The 20,280-nt window shown below is 39.6% G+C and overlaps 1 protein-coding gene across 2 annotated transcripts in view; it reads left to right on the forward strand.

Annotated features, from left to right (window-relative positions):
* The window catches only part of LOC122790312 (mannose-specific lectin-like), a 55,237-nt gene that overhangs the window by 11,922 nt on the left and 23,035 nt on the right, over positions 1–20,280 (forward strand). The window contains exons 2-3 of one of the 2 annotated variants that reach the window (XM_044057828.1): positions 2,920–3,013; positions 19,867–20,161. In XM_044057828.1, coding sequence (XP_043913763.1) covers positions 2,920–3,013; positions 19,867–20,148 — 376 coding nt within the window. In that variant the 3' untranslated portion in view covers positions 20,149–20,161. The remainder of the gene's footprint in view (positions 1–2,919; positions 3,014–19,866; positions 20,162–20,280) is intronic. The other variant, XM_044057830.1, reaches the window with a different exon arrangement.

Here is a 20,280-nt window from a genome sequence, read left to right on the forward strand (position 1 = left end):
GGGGTGTATTTCCTATTTCCCATCCACTCAAGATTTTTCTTGAAGAGTGCTAATGAAGAACTTTGCTTGACATAGATGGGTAGCCTGTTATAGAGTATGGGAAGTCTCTGAGACAGGAATCTATCCCTCCAGAATCACCCGTTTATTGTGGTGATGAGGTTTAGGTCCCTAGAGCATGTAGCTCGGAGGGATTGGGATTTCTTTAGGTGTAACATGTCCAACAGCTCTGGATTTGACATAGCTTTATATGTTAGGCAGAAATCACCTCAGAGTAGGCGATATGCTACGGAGTAAAGCTGGAGTTTTTTGAGGCGGTCAGTGTAGGGCATTTGAGGCCAGTAATCCTCTTTGTCAGGTACTTCTGTGGCCTTTCCAGCTGCTGCAGATGTCTTGTGAGATGCATTCCAAAAGGGGCGTTGCACTCTATAATGTTCTAATGAGTGTCAAGTAGAGGGGAACAATGACCTCTTTTTTTCCTGGATGAGAACCCTTTTATGATGAGTTGTGCCATGTAGAAGGACTTCCTGACTAATGTGGTGATGTTACTATCAAAGGAGAGACTACTGTCCACCTGGGTCCCAAGGTCTCTTATCAATCAATTGGTGTTAAGTAGAATGCTGCCTATGTGGTAGTTCATGGGTACAGAGTTTTTACCAAAGGGGATGACACTGCACTTTTTAGCATTGAGCTTGAGGCCATGGCTCTGACACCATCTGTCTCAGCGAGGCCCTTCTGTAGGATGTTCATATCATTTGGGGAATTGACTATGGCTCCTAGTTTGCAGTAATCTGCAAACTTTGTTAGCCAGAGGCCTTCTGTGTTAGCCTGTACTTCAGAGAAGTAGATACCGAACAGGAGAGGTCCCAGGACAGAACCCTGTGGTTCTCCACTTGTCAGTGCTTTGAGGTCAGATTTGGAGTCTGGACTTTTACAGTGTGGGTTCCATCAGTGAGCCAGTTGGCAACCCATCTTGTGACGTAGGGATTTATACCTAGTTTAGTGAGTTTAGCTATAATTCCAGAATGGGGGATGGTGTCGAAAGCCTTGGCAAGGTCAAGATAGGCTTTAGTGACTGCCTCAAAGAAGTTGATCAGGTTCAGGAGGCATGATCTGCCTTTCAAAAACCCAAACTGGGTGGGATCCAGTGTTTGGAGGTTACCAATGTCTGTTTATGAGTTCCATGATGATACATTCCATGACCTTGCAGACCAGGCTCATCAGGCTAATAGGTTGATAGTTCCCGGGATCAGTGGTGGCTCCCCCTTTGTGAAGTGGGATAACTGTTCCTGTGTGCCATTCAGTGGGTACAAAGCCTGATGTGAGGCTATTATTGAACATGGTGCTTAAGTGGGGAGTCAGTTTGTTCTGAAGTTCGTGTAAAACGCAGCCTGGGATGTCCGGTCCCATGGATGCTGTGTTTCTGGCTTTAGAGAGTGCAGCTTTTACCTGCGTAGTTGTGATTACAGGGACTCTGCATTCTTCCTGTAGAGATATGGGCCCTTTAGGGGGTGAGAGGGGGGTAAAGTTAGCACTGAACCTATCTGCCAGGATGTTGGCAATATCAGTTGGTTCTGTAATATTCGTGCCTTTGTGCTGTAACTCAGAGCAGATCTGGGTGTTGCCATTGAGATTCTTGACATAGCTATAGAATGCCTTGTGGTTGTCCTTGGTATTAGTGGCGATTTTGTTTTCGTAGCTAGCTTTGGAGGAACTTATAAGGGATCTCAGCTTCTTACTCAGGCTGACCAGGGAGCTCCTCCACTCATGGGATTTTACTCTCTTTTGCAACAGTTTCTTCCTTCTGTTGTACAGTTTGTTTATGGCAGGGGACCACCAGATTGGCTTCCTTTTTTTGGAGGATAGCGTCTTGGTTCTGTTTGGGATAGCACAATCCATGTATTCGTGTAAGTGCTTATAGAGTGCATTTGTGTAGGATTCAGCAGTTGTAACTGTATTGTCCATCTGTATGGGTGTCATGAAGTTCACCACTTCTGTCTTAAGAAGCATGAAGTTGGCTACATAACTCCAGCTTATGTAGCTATTAGGTATGAAGTTGGAAGTAAGATACCTGGGAAGTTGGGGAGCTACTTAACCTTTTTAGTGTTAGTGGCGTTCTGCTTTCCTAGAGTATGATACGACTCCACAGTTTAACTATTTAGATGGTGGGCAGTTGTATTTTGAAATTAATTTACTGCTACAACTTATACAATTTTCAGTTTGGGGTGTAAGTGATCTACTCCTATAGCTCGTCTGGGGTATTGAGCTGTCCCTAGACTTCCACTCCATGAAGAACAGTATCTTGCTTTATCTCCTTTTATGGCTGTTCAGTGGCATCATAAGCAGGGTCTGTTGGCATGACAAATATTTAACCCAGCACATTAACTACATTTAAAACCAATTTCAGTGCTTGGATGGGTGTTTGCAAATTCTGTGCTGGAGTAGGTTTGTATTACTGTCACTGATTGCTCTACTAAACTTCTTAATCAAATAGACCCAAGTCATAGTATACACCTATGTATCTATGGACATCTGAAATCTTGTAGCAGGCTTTTACGTGTTATAGGACTTTGTCTAAACTGAAGCATACTTAATGTTTGAAAGGTAGGGTATATGTCAGTCCAGTAAAGGTTAAACAGTTACTGGGAACAGTGTGGTCAAGAGAAGCAGGAAGTCACCCATAATCAGAGAGGACTGGGAGAGTGAAGACAGAAGGTGTTTCCTAAACCTTTTACATGCATTACCTTAGTCCCATTCAGTTTGAAGGTTAAAATTAATTGCAAGAATTACATAAACTGCTTTTCTAGAACACATTTTAAATTTCACTTTCACTTCAAAAAATGTATTTACTGGAAATGCCTTTGCTGGTGTAATGTAAGCTTTGTGACTTACACATCTTTAAGATATGTAATTTTTTCCTAGTGGTATGTGTGGAGATCGACTGACAGCGAATACATTTTTGAATAAAGGAGAAAGCCTCACTTCAGAAAATGGATTCTACAAAGCTGTCTTTCAGGTAAGTTTCATTAAACATGCATGCGTTCCCCACACATACACACTATACAATAATGTAGCCTTATCACCACAAATATAAATGCTGATAAGGTGCAGTAACAATGGAGAAATACTAACAGTGCCCTCACAGGAACAAGAAGTTTCAAAGCAAAAAGATGACTGACTCAACTTTTTAAATGTTTAAGGAAAGCAATACAATACTTAGGAATTATACAGAAACATGGAAAGAGACAGGAAGCATGTCAATTAAAACAGAATAAATCAGGCATGACAGTCAAAGTCCCACAGAGAAGAAAACATCAGAACAATAGCTAGGTCATCTGCACCTTGGCCAGTTCCCCAGACTAGTATCCCTCAACCAAGTTGATGACATGACAGTGTCAGGTCAGGTACCACAGAAAAGGAACTCAGTACAGCCTTGCAGTTCAAAAATTGAGCTGGTTTAATAGTCGTTTAAAAAGCATAAACACATTTAAAATCAGAGTTTTTGTCTTGTTCAGTCAGACTTCATCAGATACATAAAGCTTCAGTGAAAAACTCACATATATATATTTCAGAATATTCCACCAATTAAAATTACAACCAATAAAAATTCTCAATTTTCCTAATTGATTATTTCGAAGGTTTAACTTGCAAAGTGCCTTGTGCATTAAAGCATTGAAAGTGCATGAAATAAATTACACATTGTAAAAACACAAAGAACATTTCAAAGGTGACAGTACAGAAAAATAACATAGTATTTCACAGCTTAACATATTTAACTAAATTAAAATATTTGATTCTGTTAAAATTCACTAGTTAATGGAATGCATGTTAAAACATTAAATGATGTTTACTCCCTCTAGTGGTTATTTTATAAAATTACATATTTAATGTGAATGAAACAATTTCTTCTTTCAAAGCTTAGCAGCTCTGAGTTTTAGTAAGGGACTATGGAAGTGTAATCATTGATGGCTTCCAAAATCAATTGCCACCATAACTCTCTTATATTCAACTGTTTCCTCCCATAGCCTCCCTCTAATTTCCTTCTTTATCTGTTCAAGTACAAAGAATAATATGCTCTCTGATATGCTGTGTGTTTGTAAAGAGCATTAGACTCTTACTTTGAATATCGTAATAATGCTCATAGATCCTTCTCCTCAATTTTCTGTCCATCTTTCTGACATAGAAGGATTCACATTCCCCACACAGAGCTAGGTAAATCAGTCCATTTGATTCACAATTGTAAAATTGGGCATTTTCTATCCATTTATTCTTACTTGGTAAGAATATTCTCTCCTTGTTAGATATGCAAGTACACAGAGAACATCTTCCACATTTATATGTTCTCTTCCTTTTCTTATCACCACTTCCATTTTTGTGAGCATTTTCTAATAAACACTATATGTTGTGAATTCCTATAGATGACTTTAAGGGGTTGGTTGCTACATTCCTCTAAGTCAGTAAAATTAAGAAATGTTTCCCATTCACTTTCAATTACTTTTCTCATATGTCCTGCACAGGCATTAAACTCTAAAACTAATGCCTTACCAAAATTCACTTCCTCTGTAGCTGTATGCCCAGCAGAATCTCCTCTGTTGTACCTAGTACTGGTTTAAATCTTTGACTTTCTACCCACTGCAACCTCTTTTTTCTTTCTACAATACGGCTATCATGATACCCTCTAGCCCTAAAGAGAAGTTCAAGTAGGTAATCAGTTAGGAAAATTGAGCATTTTTATTGGTTGTGGTTTTAATTGGTGGAATACTCTGAAGTATGTGTGTATGTGTGTGTGTGTGTGTGTGTGTGTGTGTGTGTGTATATATATATATATATACATACATATATAGTGTGCGTGTGTGTGTGTGTGTGTTTAACTGAAGCTTTATGTATCTGATGAAGTCTGACTGAACAAGATGAAAATGCTGTGATTTTAAATGTATTTATGCTTTTTAAATGACTATTAAACCAGCTCAATTTTTGAACTGCAAGGCTATACTGAGTTCCTTTTCTGTGGTACCTGATGTCTTGGTTTAACATTTATTTGCTGGGTGCCAGTTTGAGTTTCTTGGAGTTAAGTTGATGACATGCCTTCCTCAAGTAGAAAACAAACAAAGTCTTCCACTGAAATGTAATTGCTGCACTTACCAGCACACAAATCAAGCTGATGCAGTACTGAGAGTCACTAAAGAAACCAACCACAATGTCACTTGCAGCCTATTGTATGAATGGCAGTAGTGCAACTGTTCCTCATCAGAATATGCCAAATTTGTCCCCAACAGCTTTTACCTAAGGCAGCTGCCCCTTTGCATTACTCTAGTTATGGCTCTGGGAGTATCATTAGTTCAATTGGAAATGGTGATATAACTTAAGGATACATTGGTGGAAAAAAGTCAAAGTGTGACTGGGGTTGGAGAGAAAGATATTGAAAAAGCAATGCTGCTAAATGAATATCTTTGCTTCGCATACATGAAGCATGTACATGATAATGGCCATATACTCCATAACGTGAAAGGTACGCTGTGAGGATGGTCACCACACTGCAGGAAATGAAAATAAGGGCTAAAGATATTTCATTTCCTGTGTCTACAGTCTATGGACCAGAATCCAAAAGAGATGCTTTCAATATAGGTCTGCCCTGATTCTAAAAGACTTTGACTTATTTTGGTGTAAGGTCTATCTATAGACAGGCTTAATACAGGGATCAGATTCTGAAACACTTGCTCAGTGTAAAGTGATCATTTATAGAGAAGTATTTTGGAATAAAGGCCTACAATATAAAATATAATTTACACTTAACATATTAAGAAAAATAAACAGTCCTTTGTACATGCACACCTAATTGCATTCTTTGAATGGCAGGAACTCTGGACAATGAACAATGCTTATTTTGCAACAAAGTACCTTGGCTACCTTCCTGAAATGTTTAACAGTTGAGCTAATGCCTCAAAATGACAACATACACCATAGGTGTTTTGTGATAGTCCCCCTTTTGAAATCAAGGATGAAATTATTGCTGGCATAACTCAAGGTGAACAAGCCAGCCTGGTAAGGTATTATTGCTAGTGTGGATCTCCGGGATTGAAGCAATCAAACTGAACATCCCTTATTAGACATTTTAGTGGAAGTCACACAAGCAGGAACATTAAAATGAACTGGTATTAAGAAATTTGCAACATTTTATTAAGGTTTAGAGGCATAATCAAGACTTGGATTATTACTGACCCATTAACCTTTTATGCAATGATGGTAAAGTTTGAGGCAAAAGTGATTATTATTTAAAACCAGAATAATTACTAATTTTCCAACATGGCTGCAGTCAACACAGATAAGCTGATTTATGTCATGTAGAATTCACTAGAATTCATGGGTAGCACAAATAGCACCATTACATTACATTTGCTTGATGACATAATGAGACAACCTAAGTCTTGTCTTAATGTATTTTTTACATTGTAACTATCCTCTTTCCTTTAGTCAGCTTTTTTTTCTTTCCCATCACCTCATGAAATCTTCCACAAAGTCACTCTCTGATGCACTTTCCGTTTGTATGTTCCATAGGTTAACCCTCAACAAGAAAAAATATTTCTGCCAGCCTGTTTATCTATTTAAGATCTAAAACCCTGTTCATGGTCCAGGGGACTGAAGTTTGATTTTTTGGCTCGGGCATCGGATGGAACTGACACAAGGCATGGGAATGTCCATCTTGGAGGTGGGGGATGGTCTGTGCTGGAATGGGCAAATAGCCATTCAAGCCCAGGTGCGATCCAGATCTTGGAACCATCTGCTGGGTACATATATGGAAGGACCAAGGAAGTGTGGTCTTCCTAGGACACAAGGTGGGCACATTTTGAGAGGCATTCCTCATTACCCAACCAGGCCTTCCAAAGGCAGTCAGAATGCTGGGAAAAGTATGCCAGAAATCCCCTGGTAAACAGAATAGTGTATAAAATACTGACAACTCTTTACCTCTACTCCACCTCCAAAACCCAAGGCTTCATATATACTTTCAACCTGCTACGATGGCCTCTATGGGGAGGACACAGGCTTGGCACTTATGCTCTCCCTACTTCCTTTCCTTCTGTCAAGGCAGTCTCACCCAGCGGGTACAAGTGAGTAGTGGTCAGGAGAAACTGGAGCTGAAGCTAAGCACTTCTAGGGGCTTTGCTGTAGGCTCCTTTCTATAGCTTGATGTCACCCCTTGTACCAGCTCCAGAAATGTGCTGCATACTCCAGCTGTGGATTGACTTTGGCCTGTAGAGTGTAGGAAAACTGTTTGCTTCTGGAATCTCTGGACCTCGTGATGCAACCCAGAATTCTGTTGGCTGCCCTGCCTTTCACCCTACTTCTGAAGCACAGTCCACGTGAGAGCAATTTCAGGTAATTTTTCTGCTGTTTTCCATGAGTTCTACCTCCTCAAACACATAGCTGATACCAAGGCTGTTGTAACTCATGTGCAATGCTTTGAACTTATCAGCACTAAACTTCAAATGCCACCTTTCTAGTCACTTGGTCATGTTTTTCAACTCCTTTCCAAGACTCTAAGACTTCCTCCAGTGTTCACTGACCTTAATCTTATGTTAGCAGCACATGTTATGCACTCTATTTCATTAGATATGTCTGAGACAAATACGATATCTTAATATAGGGCTAATTGTCCTTATTTCTGATATGAACTCTCTCAACATGACCCTCTGCTTCCCATCATTCAACTATGTGGCAATACACTTCAGTCTTGGTCCTATAAACGACTTCTGACATTTTCCTAGTATCCGATTCTAATGACCAATTAAAAGAATGTTGAACTCCAGATAGACTAAGTCATAGGCTACTCCTCTTAGCTGTCCTTTAACTAAGTCAGTAAAGTGGATCTGTTTGATAACGCCTCAATTCATGCTGTTTGTTATTGTAGAGGTCTAGTTCCCCATGTTTTTTTGCTTGCTGCTTGCACTAGATTACGACTCATGTGAGCTACCAATTCTTAGGCCTTACTCTGTAAATCAGTCTGCTGAAGATCTTAATAAAAGCTCAATAGTGTACTAGCCACATTCTTGACAACCCTGTGGGGCAACCCATCTTGTGCCTGTCCTTTATCCATCCTTAGGGCAGCTGGGGCCTACCCCCAATTCCACATCCTCGCTCTTCACTGCTCTCCCCACTCTACCTTTTATCCTCCCACCATAGCAACCTGCTTTCAATTTTCTTATATACCCCCATTTTTTCCTCAAAATTTGTGGTTTGCTGACAAATCAGTGCGGACTGAAGTCACTGAATAATGACATATTTGAGTTTCAGACTTCATATCTGTCAGAAAATGCATGCACAAAACCTTTTATTCTAGCACCTTTCTAAGTTTATAAGAGCAATATTTAAAGTTTGCACCTGTTTTGGGCATTTGTCCCCCCATTATTTTTGGCTTTGTCACAATTTTTGTGCTAAGTGGTTGAGAGGTATGTTTCCTTGTGAATAATGAAGACAGTTTTCCCTGCGTTTCCTTGTCTTGTAAGTGTTCCCACCAATCATTGCTAAGCCTGCCCAGGTGTTGGAGAGTTCCCTTCCGTCTATCCCTTTCCTTCTGCGATATTAAACTTTCTTCCCCATTTTTGACACCACCTGCCGTTTATCCTGACATTGAGCCTTTGCTGCCTTCACCTTCTGCACAGCCCCTCTGCTTGCCTGCCATACTACTCCCACTTCAGCTTCCTGCTGCGGCTTTTACATCTTTTGGATAATCCCAGCCTTCCCCAATCTGAGACATCCATTGGTGTGATCCCAGTTGACTTAAGATACCTGGATCTCAACATCCTGAGTGGGTCCCCACCTTGGATAACAGCACATCCAGAATTTGTTTTGTTTATTGATGTGGTACTGGTACATGTGACTGACCCAGCCTAAGATGTTGGCCAGCTTTTTAATCCCTCTGAGTCCAGCAGTCTTTTATGCTTAATATTTTTATGCGTAACACGTTCACAGAAGGAAAGCCTTGCAATGGCAATCAGTTAAGCTAAGCTAGCAATGGCCGAGTGGGAAAAGGGTAATTTTAGTTTAGTAAAAATGTAATTTGCGTAACCTATTTCAGATTTGACAACTTATTTACTAAAATGGAGGGATGGACAAAATATTAATAAAAATCATAACATGTTGAGAGCTTTGCAGTTTAAGCTCAAAATGAAAAATTCTGAATATGCATTTTTAGATGTACAGTTAAGTACAAGACACTGCTTAGCTATGTTCTTCCTTTGAATTTTATTAACAATAACTTTTTATATTAAAGTGCACATCCTAGATGCTTAAAAAAAGACATCACAAAGTTGCCCTTGGCTCACATGTACTTAAGCTATTGATCTGTGAGGATATTAGTAAGCGTAGCCCTGCATTCCCATGGCAATTAGCCATTATATTTTCCTATATGCATCTCCAATGACATGTATGTTGTGTACTTGCACGTTTCCCCTATCCATTAGGAACTACAGGTGTATCTGCAGTTAACCATCCAGTCATCCAGGTTATATCTGAATAGAGTAAGATAAGTTCATCCAGGTTATATCTGAATAGAGTAAGATAAGTTCATCCAGGTTATATCTGAATAGAGTAAGATAAGTACATCCAGGTTATATCTGAATAGAGTAAGAGAAGTACATCCAGGTTATATCTGAATAGAGTAAGATAATTTCATCCAGGTTATATCTGAATAGAGTAAGATAAGTTCATCCAGGTTATATCTGAATAGAGTAAGATAAGTACTTCCAGGTTATATCTGAATAGAGTAAGAGAAGTACATCCAGGTTATATCTGAATAGAGTAAGAGAAGTACATCCAGGTTATATCTGAATAGAGTAAGAGAAGTACATCCAGGTTATATCTGAATAGAGTAAGATAAGTTCATCCAGGTTATATCTGAATAGAGTAAGATAAGTTCATCCAGGTTATATCTGAATAGAGTAAGATACGTTCATCCAGGTTATATCTGAATAGAGTAAGAGAAGTACATCCAGGTTATATCTGAATAGAGTAAGATAAGTACATCCAGGTTATATCTGAATAGAGTAAGATAAGTACTCTGCTTTATGTAGATGGGAAGCCAGAACCATACAAGTGGCATTCTTTCTGATACATACCCATCTCTCCAGCATGGTTTGCTAATATTGCAAAAGAGATTGTGGTCCCTTGGTTGGGTGTTTCTGATACTACTGGACATCTGAATGTGCAATAGGTCTGTCATATCAGGGTCTGATAAGGTTCTAAAAGCAAGACAGAGATCACCTCTCAGTATTCTGTAGACAAGGCTTTCAGATGGTCTGCATCATTTTTATGATTTAGGCATTGATTTTTAGCGAGAAAACACATCCTTCAGATGAAACATTAAACTAAAGCCCCATCTGCTTGGGTTGGTGGTAGATCAGGTGGAGATCCCACAGCACCCATTGAAAAAGGTATGGAAAGTTCCCCAACACCCAGGCCAAATTTCCCCTAGTAGTATGAATGCCACCTCAGGCCTGAGCTGCTAGGCTAGTGGGCCCTAACACAGTCAAAGGCTAAATAAAAATAAAACTGATCCAGGAACAAACATTTGAAGTACATCCTGAAAGGGGCATTATACTCATTTTATGATCAGACCAATGAATGCTAAGTATGAAGTACTTCCTTAGATCAGACCAATGCATGCTAAGTATGGAGGAACCAGTACTTCCTTAGATCAGGAGGACATACCCTTCAGTATAATCTCTGCAATGTAAAAGGGCTTACAACAGTGGATACATGGTGATCAAAGGACATTTCATTGTCATAGGTTTCCAGATCTCTAGCTATGGGATCAGCTTTCAGTGTGACATTGTCAATGTGATGGTTACAAAGAACTATGCTTGCCAAAGAATACAGTTATACATTTTGGCAATTATTTTCAGTCCATGCTTTTGACACCAATTATTTGTGAGAGGCCTTCTTGTAGGCTCATTGTGCCCTCAGGAGAAACTTTATTATGGTATTAAGTTTATATTTATCCTTTAACTAACTTTGACCTTGGAGAAGTAAATGTCAAAGAGAAGAGGCCCAAGGACTGAACTCTGGGGACTCCACTAGAGACAGATCTTTGTGGAGGTACAGCCACCCACCCACCCTTACTTTGTGTGCTCCATTTGTGAGCCAGTTTGATAATCAATAATTTACATAGGGGGTTACCATTTAACTGGGAGAATTTATGTATAATGCCTGAGCATGGAGTGGCATATAGAGCAGCTGTGTGAGGTCCAGATAGGCAGTGTCACTGACTTGCCCTTTTTTCAACTCAGTCAACCAGGTTACATAAGCAGGACCTACCCCTGACAAATCCAAACTGGGTTGTGTCAAGAGTCTGCAGGTCACCTGTATACCTATTAGTTCCATAACCATCCCATAGTCTTGCAGATGGTGTTGGTCAGGCTTATGGGTTTGTAATTATACAGGCCTGTTACATCACCACCTTTGTACAAGGGAATGGTTGCTGCTGTCCTCCATTTATCCGACACAAAGCCTATTTTGAGGTTAATGTTAATTAGCATCTATGGGGGGAGGGGGGGGTTGGCAAATGTTTCAGGCTAGCCAGGAGGTAGTCTGGTATTTTATCTGCCATAGACAGTGTTCTTGGCCTTAGAGTACCTTGAGAATTTTTCATGGGAGATTTGAAGAGGGTGGGTGGCTGAGTATTCATTCAGAGACCATTGGAAGGCAGAAGGTGGTAAAAGTTGGTGTTGAATTTATCTGCTGGTTTAATAGCCAAGTACCCTGGTTCTAAATAAATGTCATTTACTATTAGCTCTGCACAGTGCTGGGCATTTCTTCTGAGATTTCTACCAGGTAGAAAAGGCTTTGTAGTTACTTTTCATTTGGGAGGCTATTTTTACCTTATATCTAGCTTTGGTTGACTTGATCAGGATTCAGAGTTCCTTGCTTAGTTTGAAAGCATATTTTTGGCTTCTTGGGAGTTATTTTTGCATGCAGTGATCTTTTTATATTTTATTTTAGTTCCTGTTTGTATTAGGATTTCACCATATGTATTTTTTTTATAAATTTTGCATTGTATTTCTTGGGGTACAGATACATCTATGCAAATATTTACAGGTCCATAGAACTTCTGCAGAGGCAGTGGGATCATTCAGGTGGAAGGGGCTTTTGAATTTAATCAAAGCACTAATTTTTAGCAGATTAGGCTTTGTATAGTTTCAGATTACTGAGGTATTGGACAGGATTTCTGGCTTCTTAAGGTGACTATGACCGACTTGTCCAATTTGACCAGAGAAGAGGTTATAATGCATGGGGAGAAGACCTGTCCCATACTAGCAGGGACAAAATCCAGGATTTTATCTCCTCTAGTTGAAGGGTGGACCAACTAGTCTAGGGAGTTCATATTTCTGATTGTTGGGCATACATGTTTAAGAATGTATAATTCTCCCATTTGATGGTGTGATAATTGAAATCTGCTAGAGGAATGGAGTTTGGCTTAATACACAGGTTTGCTATACTGGTTAAGTAAGAGGTACAGGCTGAGGGAGAGATTAAGGGAGTCCTGTAGTAAGATATGATAAATGGTTTTATTTACAGTAACTTGTACGTGGAGGAATTCCAAGTTATCCTGTCTGAGTCTGGAGGCGAGTTTGTTAAATGTAGAGACACCTCTTCCTCCTTTAGTGCCTACTTCTAATGTAGTGGGCCTGTAGGTTTTTAAATCCTCCACTGATGGAGTGCTTTCACTGGTCTTCAACTAGGTCTTTGTGATGATGCCTGCATATAAATCTAGCTATAGCTATATCTACATCTATATATACACACACACACATTCTCCAGGATTAGTAGTGCCTGTAACGTGTAGAGATTTCGGTAAAGGCTCATTGCTTTCAGCAGTAATATCTTAATGATATCCTGCTATTGTTTAGTTATGTCTAATGTGCTGAATCCTGGCACCATGGACAACTGTCTCTCTCACTATGGAGTTGTCTATGACAAGGATATTGGTATGTGAGTTGGTTTGCCTTATGGACTTTTGGATTGAGTTAGTGCGACTTAGGTGTATGTTCCATGGTGGATGACGCCTGTGATGTTTGTGAGGCTGCTGATGGCTCTTATTTCTTGAACTACATTCAAGAGGACTTTCTAGTTAATTATAAGAGCCTCAGCATATGTAAGTCTGTGTTTGTACTGAGGTGTTTGAGACTGGATCAGTGTGGTGCTGACAACCTTATTTGCTGGGGCTTTGAGAGCTTTGCTTCCAGTAACATATAACTAAATTTCTCACACTGTGGCAGATTGCTTAAGCAGCAAGTGGTTGTCAGTGAATGAGACAGTTCTTGCATTCTCAGAATGCCCATTTCTAACAAGCTGGCTATAGAGACATTTGGAATGTGCAGATCCATGGTTCTAGTTGGTTAATGCTGTGGACTGAAGAGGGAATAGTATTTAAGAGATTATGAGTTGCTTAACATGTACACTCTCCAAGAACAATATAAGCCACACATGAAGAATGAGCCACTTCATTCACTACTAATACACTTAATTTCATGGAGTGGCTTATATAGAAAAAGTTAAGATTCTAACTTTGTGCCAGTATGCAGTTAAGACTGTTGTGCGATGAGCAGCACCTTGCAAATGCATGCAAGTGGCAGCAGAGAAACACAAAAATTCAAACAGCCCCCCCCTCCCCCAGCCAATAGCAAACCACAGTTGAAGGTTGTACAAGCAATTAGAGGCCTAGAAATGGCTTAGTTCTACTCTGACTAGTCGTTTAAACCAAAGCAATTCTGACTAGTATCACAAATGTATATATGCCAGTAAAAGGGTACTGAATAAATGCTAATTAAGTGAATTTGTAGGAATGGTCTACATACTAGACTAGAATGACCAGATTTTAAAAGAAATATGGAAAAAAAGGGTAAACCTTGTAGGTAGTACACTATGCACAAAGGTGGCAGAAAGATAATAAAGGTAATGAATTTTAGCAGTATAAGGGGGAGAACCCTCCCAGTTTGATCTCCTAGTTCCCATCAGTATAAGCATATGAGACTGGGAGGAGTTTCCAGATACAATTTATAGTAAGAAAAGAGAAGTCAAGAATACTGGTTGACTAGGCATGTACCCAGTATTACAGAACTATGAAATACAGTAGGACAGAAAAAAAGTGCTTAAATATCTTGCAGAATGAAAGGAGAGGCAGGGACCTTGGTAGTCCAATTACTATAAGGGATGGAAACCAGACAGAGGATTTTAAAATGACATAGTTGATAAAACAGTACTGTAATAATCCAAAGATGAAATCAGATACTAAATCCTGTGACCCACAGAACTACAGCCCTACTAGATGGCTCAGAAATTCTTAAAGAACAAAAATACACTAAAATGCTTGAAAATGATTCCAGAAGAATATTAGAATAAAACAAGGCAATATATCTGTTTATATCCCTGGTGCTTTGTGAAAGAAAACAAGTGATTTCTTTTTGTTTTAAAATTTATCCACAGAAGTGGTCTTAATCCAGGCAAGCTACAATGAACAACAACAAACCCAAGGCCCAGTGATATGCAGAACTGAAAAACTAATGGCGGGAGAAAGAAATCTAAACAGCAATACAGATGTCACAAACCAGATACCACAAGCTTGTAGCGCACAACCTCACTCAAAGCAGCGTACTCAGTGGTTACTTGAAAGACTGCATAGAGAGAATAATAAAAGAAATGGGTGATGAAAAGGAGAGAGTTATATAACCCTTTAACTGAAGATGAACTGAAATTAAGAGAAGATGAAAAAAGTCAAGTCTGTTTTGGGTTATTCATTAGCTTGTGGAGAATTAGAAAGGGTAGCATGTAGGAAATGAATTTTGAGGACAAATGAAACCCTGTGGAAGATAGTAAATTATCTTATGTTTACTTTCTGAAAAGGTAGTCCTTTCAAGATCATTTTAGAAACACCAGAAGAATTGAGTTTTAAACGAGCCAAATCAAAACTGCCATTTTTACGCTTTATGTAAAACATATTCTCAACCATGCATATCATTTGGAGGAAAAAACAGGGAAAACAAGTGGCTGTAATGAATACTTTACATGCAATTCAAATGTTATTTAGTTAAGTGTGATGGGCATTTATTGTATGTGGGAAGAACTAGTAGGAGATAGTCTAAGAATCAGATCATTTGTATGTCAAAAAATGAGCATAGTAACAATTGCACTATAAAGCCATATGCAATGCAAGTTTTATGCAGGGGTTGGATATTACTCAGGAAAATGAAAGTTGTTGAGTCTTGGAACTAGGAATGGAGAAATGAGAAATGCAACTGCAGTTACAAATGAGTGCTGACATATCACCAAGTCTGAATTACTATAAAGCCTGAGCTAAGGAGGAGAAAGCTTAAATGAGGAGGAAATAGTAAATATATAGTCAGGCTTTGACAATGACAGAGTGCCAAATAGTTGTGTTTATAATATATTTTAAATGCTTTTAATGCTGTATAAATGTTTTATAAAGGTTTTTTTAAATATTTTAAACTTATTAACATGACAAGTACTGGTTGGAATGGAAAATCAAGTCAATTATAGGGTATACAGAAGTGAAAAGTGTTCATTTAGTCTGACGTTTAGACTACACAAGACAAGTGCTTCCTCAAAGTTTTCTATCCAAACAGAATATATACTTTTTGCTTTATTTTAGCTTGATACATTTATAGTATCTCAAACAGAAGGGCCTTTGCCATGTCAAGGTGTTGTCACTGCAGGTCACTATAGTGATGCAGTCACTACATAGAAAACTGAGTGATGCCACACTTACTGCCCTGGCAAGCTGATGCCAGGCATCCACTTTATAATGGGCCACAAGTAATGGGCCACAATATAGCAGATACAGAAATGCCATGGTGTACTGTCTAGAACAGGCAGGAGCCCTGCTGATGTAGAGCTATGGCCACTGTAGTGGTCTTCATGAGTAGAATGTCAGTCCCATGGACGTGGCTGCACATTTGCACATCACATAATGATCAATAGCAGCAATCGTGCACTAGTGAATGTTTCACTGACACAAAATAGCAGTGATATAGACTTCAAAATTCCAATCATGAGCATAGTGTGACTATGTCCCTTTAACCCCTGAACAAGCAAGGATGAGTAAGCTAGTACTGCCTGGGAACGACAGTACAATGTGTTATAACAGAGACTCAGAGGCAGTGATGGTGAATTACCTCATTATCATAACCACCATTCTGCAAGAGCTATTTTAGCTTTAGAAAAAGCAGGGATATGTTGAGGCAGACTAACTTAACACAAGCAAGTAAGGAATAGGAGTTCAGTACTGAATACCTTGAGCTGTAATACAGATATAAAGGATAAGTATCTGGAAATACATTTCTGCAATGTGCTGTGTATCTGTCATGGAACTCAGTATCAATAGATGGGGATGTGGTATACCCCAATGGCAGAAGATGTAAATTCTGAACTGGTGGGGGCACCCAATAGCAGGGAACACACTCATGACAGAGAACACAGCATGAGGCCATGACAGGTAAATATCCAGTTTGGGGCTCACCATGGCAGAACACAGCATAAGGTCACTACTTGTATATGCCAATTTAGGGAGCTCACCATGGATAATACAGTACAAGGACATGTCATGCAAATCTCCATTAGCAGGTGGCCGCACTGTTCTATGAGAACACAATGGCCATATACATAGGCCATGGTATGGCTATGCATATAGAGACTGGAAACAATCCCAAGTTATGCACAGCACTACAAGAAGCTTGGCAGCGGTAACATGCCATTTGCTGTTGCTAGTATGGGGCAAAGTGGGAATAATCACAGTAACACTCAGACAGGAACATGCCCATTAAATGTAGGGAGGGAATGGGTTAGCCAAGGACAGCCATGTGTGCATGTAGAGAGACAGACATGCAAACAACTAGATCTATCCCCTACTTTTCTGTTACACTAACCCTAACTGGCAAAACATCACTTAACTGCAGACATGCATACCTCATGAAAAGCAGAAATACTCAGTGATCCAAAGTTCAGTGTCCCCTGACAAATAATAAATCTTTGGCTTAAAATACCAGAATTACACTTTGTCAATAGCATGAAGTTTTGGAAACATGAAAGAGTTCAAATGAAGTGGACCTTGGGGCAGTACCATAAATCCACACATTATATTTGTGTGTGTAGACAGTGGCTATAATTGTTGGTCTAATTCATATCAAACACTCTGTGGCATACAGGGATAAAACCACAACCATGTGAGTTGGTTTTCATTAGCAGCTCAAATGCTAGAAGAGCTAGAGGAGGAGGAGGAGCGGAGATGCACCTACCAACGCATCCAGCTAGCGTGGTAGGAGTAGTTAAGAGCCATGTTCTTTGCTTCTTAGCAAGTAGAGGGTATCCTATTGCCTAATAATGCCTGAAGGTGATGTGAGCTACATTCCTACCAAGACAGTTGAGACAGTCCTCCTTACATTAATATGGAAATACACATGAATTGGTCTAGGGAAATGTAATGCAATGTGGTGTTACATGTGCCCATATCAACCACCAGGGAGTGGAATTATGGTCATAGGCTGAAAAGCCTTGACTGATTACTGCCTCTGTGGTCATCTCCCAAAACTGAGAATGAATGAGCTCAGAAAGGCTCTTTTCCAGCAGGGAATGAATGGGTTAACAGTTGTTCCATCATCCCTCAGTGCAGTCACCCAGCAGGGAATGAGTGGAGCATTATACTACACTCAAGGACGATGGATGGCAGGCAACAGGAATCCTAAACATATATAGTATCTTAAAATATCTTTATATCAAGTCAAATGCATTTAAAGTAGGCACAAAACAACATCACTTTTTTCACTGTTAAAGATATGAGAATTTTTTGGGGGTGGGTAGACATCACCCATCACTCATGTTACATCTCCTGCATACTCATTACTGCCATTCTTCCCTGGACCATCTCATTCTTGTGCATATGTGCATACCCTGGCTATATCCCTTCAATTGGAGAGTCTTATCTAGATGTGAAGTCCTCTCAGGACCATCTCATTCTTGTGCATATGTGCATACCCTGGCTATATCCCTTCAATTGGAGAGTCTTATCTAGATGTTAAGTCCTCTCAGGACCATCTCATTCTTGTGCATATGTGCATACCCTGGCTATATCCCTTCAATTGGAGAGTCTCATCTAGATGTGAAGTCCTCTCAGGACCATCTCATTCTTGTGCATATGTGCATACCCTGGCTATATCCCTTCAATTGGAGAGTCTTATCTAGATGTGAAGTCCTCTCAGGACCATCTCATTCTTGTGCATATGTGCATACCCTGGCTATATCCCTTCAATTGGAGAGTCTCATCTAGATGTGAAGTCCTCTCAGGACCATCTCATTCTTGTGCATATGTGCATACCCTGGCTATATCCCTTCAATTGGAGAGTCTCATCTAGATGTGAAGTCCTCTTAGCCACTAGGCTATAAATACTACAGTGGCCTTGGACAGCAACAGAGATGCAAGAGCAATCAAACTATGGTTGGCTGGATTTTGCTCTAGGCACAGGCACACAATGTTATTCCTGTCGTGAGGGGAATGCTTCTGCCTACAAAGACATTGGCCTCTTTGTCCAGTTCCAGTGGCTGGCCTTGGCTTCGAAGTGCACTGGCACATTTCTATGCCCTCCCCCATGAAATAGTGGGAGGCATTGCCTTGTTACTTTTCTTTTTCTTGTTGACTTCACCAGTGCTTAGGACTGCAATCCAACCTAGCCAAATAGGTCAGTCAGGGCTTCAACTTTATTAGCCATGGAACCAATAAAGATTGTCTGTTTGAAGATGGTTATCCTTTTGTCATAAATTACTGCCGTCACAACTGTTTACGGGAATCATTCACTGCTGAATGCCAAGTGTCTCAAAGAAAGTAAACACCTCCAATTAAAGGTCCTGCTTATCTAAATAAAAACAGATTTTTCTCTTCAGATGAGGAGGAAGCATCTAGATCAGGTAGATGAATATAAGCATCTTGGGGTCTTTTTCAAAAGTGATAGTAGAGGACACAGGAACTTTATTTGTGCAAAGGCAGTATTAATTTGTTGCACCTGACAGTACTGGTAAAGTGTTAAATTATAAGATGAAGCTGTCCATTAACCCTTCCATAGATGTGCTCATCACTACATGAAGCTGTCCATTAACCCTTCCATAGATGTGCTCATCACTACATGAAGCTGTCCATTAACCCTTCCATAGATGTGCTCATCACTACATGAAGCTGTCCATTAACCATTCCATAGATGTGCTCATCACTACATGAAGCTGTCCATTAACCATTCCATAGATGTGCTCATCACTACATGAAGCTGTCCATTAACCATTCCATAGATGTGCTCATCACTACATGAAGCTGTCCATTAACCATTCCATAGATGTGCTCATCACTACATGAAGCTGTCCATTAACCATTCCATAGATGTGCTCATCACTACCGACAGTCATGAAGTTTGAATAACCAAAGGATGAGATCACTAATACAGGCAGCAGACAATAAGTTTCCTTCACAGGGTAGCTCACTGCTCATAAAATGTGGAGCTAATCAAGCTAAAATATCTTTCACTTCTGAGGTGACAGCAGGCAATTGAGGTGGTTTGGATTCTTTGCCAACTAATCTATGTAAAACACACAGTTGCATTTAAACTTTTCTGATAGTGGTAGTTACTTCTGACATTAACTCATTAAAATTCCTATATTTTCTTTATTTTAAAACAAGTCTTAATAATGCACATCCCATACTAGTATAACGGCCTTGTTATTTTTGTATTCAGATTTTCCCCAAGCACAGTAAATGAATTATGTAATGTAAACTCTTGTCTGTCAGCTCTTCGTTTACAACTAACTCTTTACTTTTTAAAGACTGATGGAAACTTTGTCATCTATACGGTGAATGGGAAGGTACTCTGGGCATCCAATACAGCTGGAAAAGCTGATGCAGCTAAACTGATTCTGCAGACTGACAACAACCTGGTAATGTACACATACGGGGGCGTGGCAGTATGGTCATCTAAGACAGCAAAGGCTTACGGCAGCAACTGTGTCTTGATTATGCAGAATGATGGGAATTTGGTGACATACAGATCAACTTGTACCATTTCACCGATTGATGCCGTCTGGTCCTCAGGAACTGCACAGAAATGATGAGTCATTAAAGGTAAATCTAAATTAAAAATCTTTATAATGATTAAAAGTGGAGACGATAAATGATTAGTATGATATGTTGTCTAAGCTACTGTCTCATTTGTTATGTGCACAGACACAGGAGAGTTGAAT

The sequence above is a fragment of the Protopterus annectens genome, chromosome 16.part0 (genome assembly GCF_019279795.1).
Source record: "Protopterus annectens isolate FY-2018-M chromosome 16.part0, PAN1.0, whole genome shotgun sequence".
Lineage (NCBI taxonomy): Eukaryota > Metazoa > Chordata > Ceratodontiformes > Protopteridae > Protopterus > Protopterus annectens.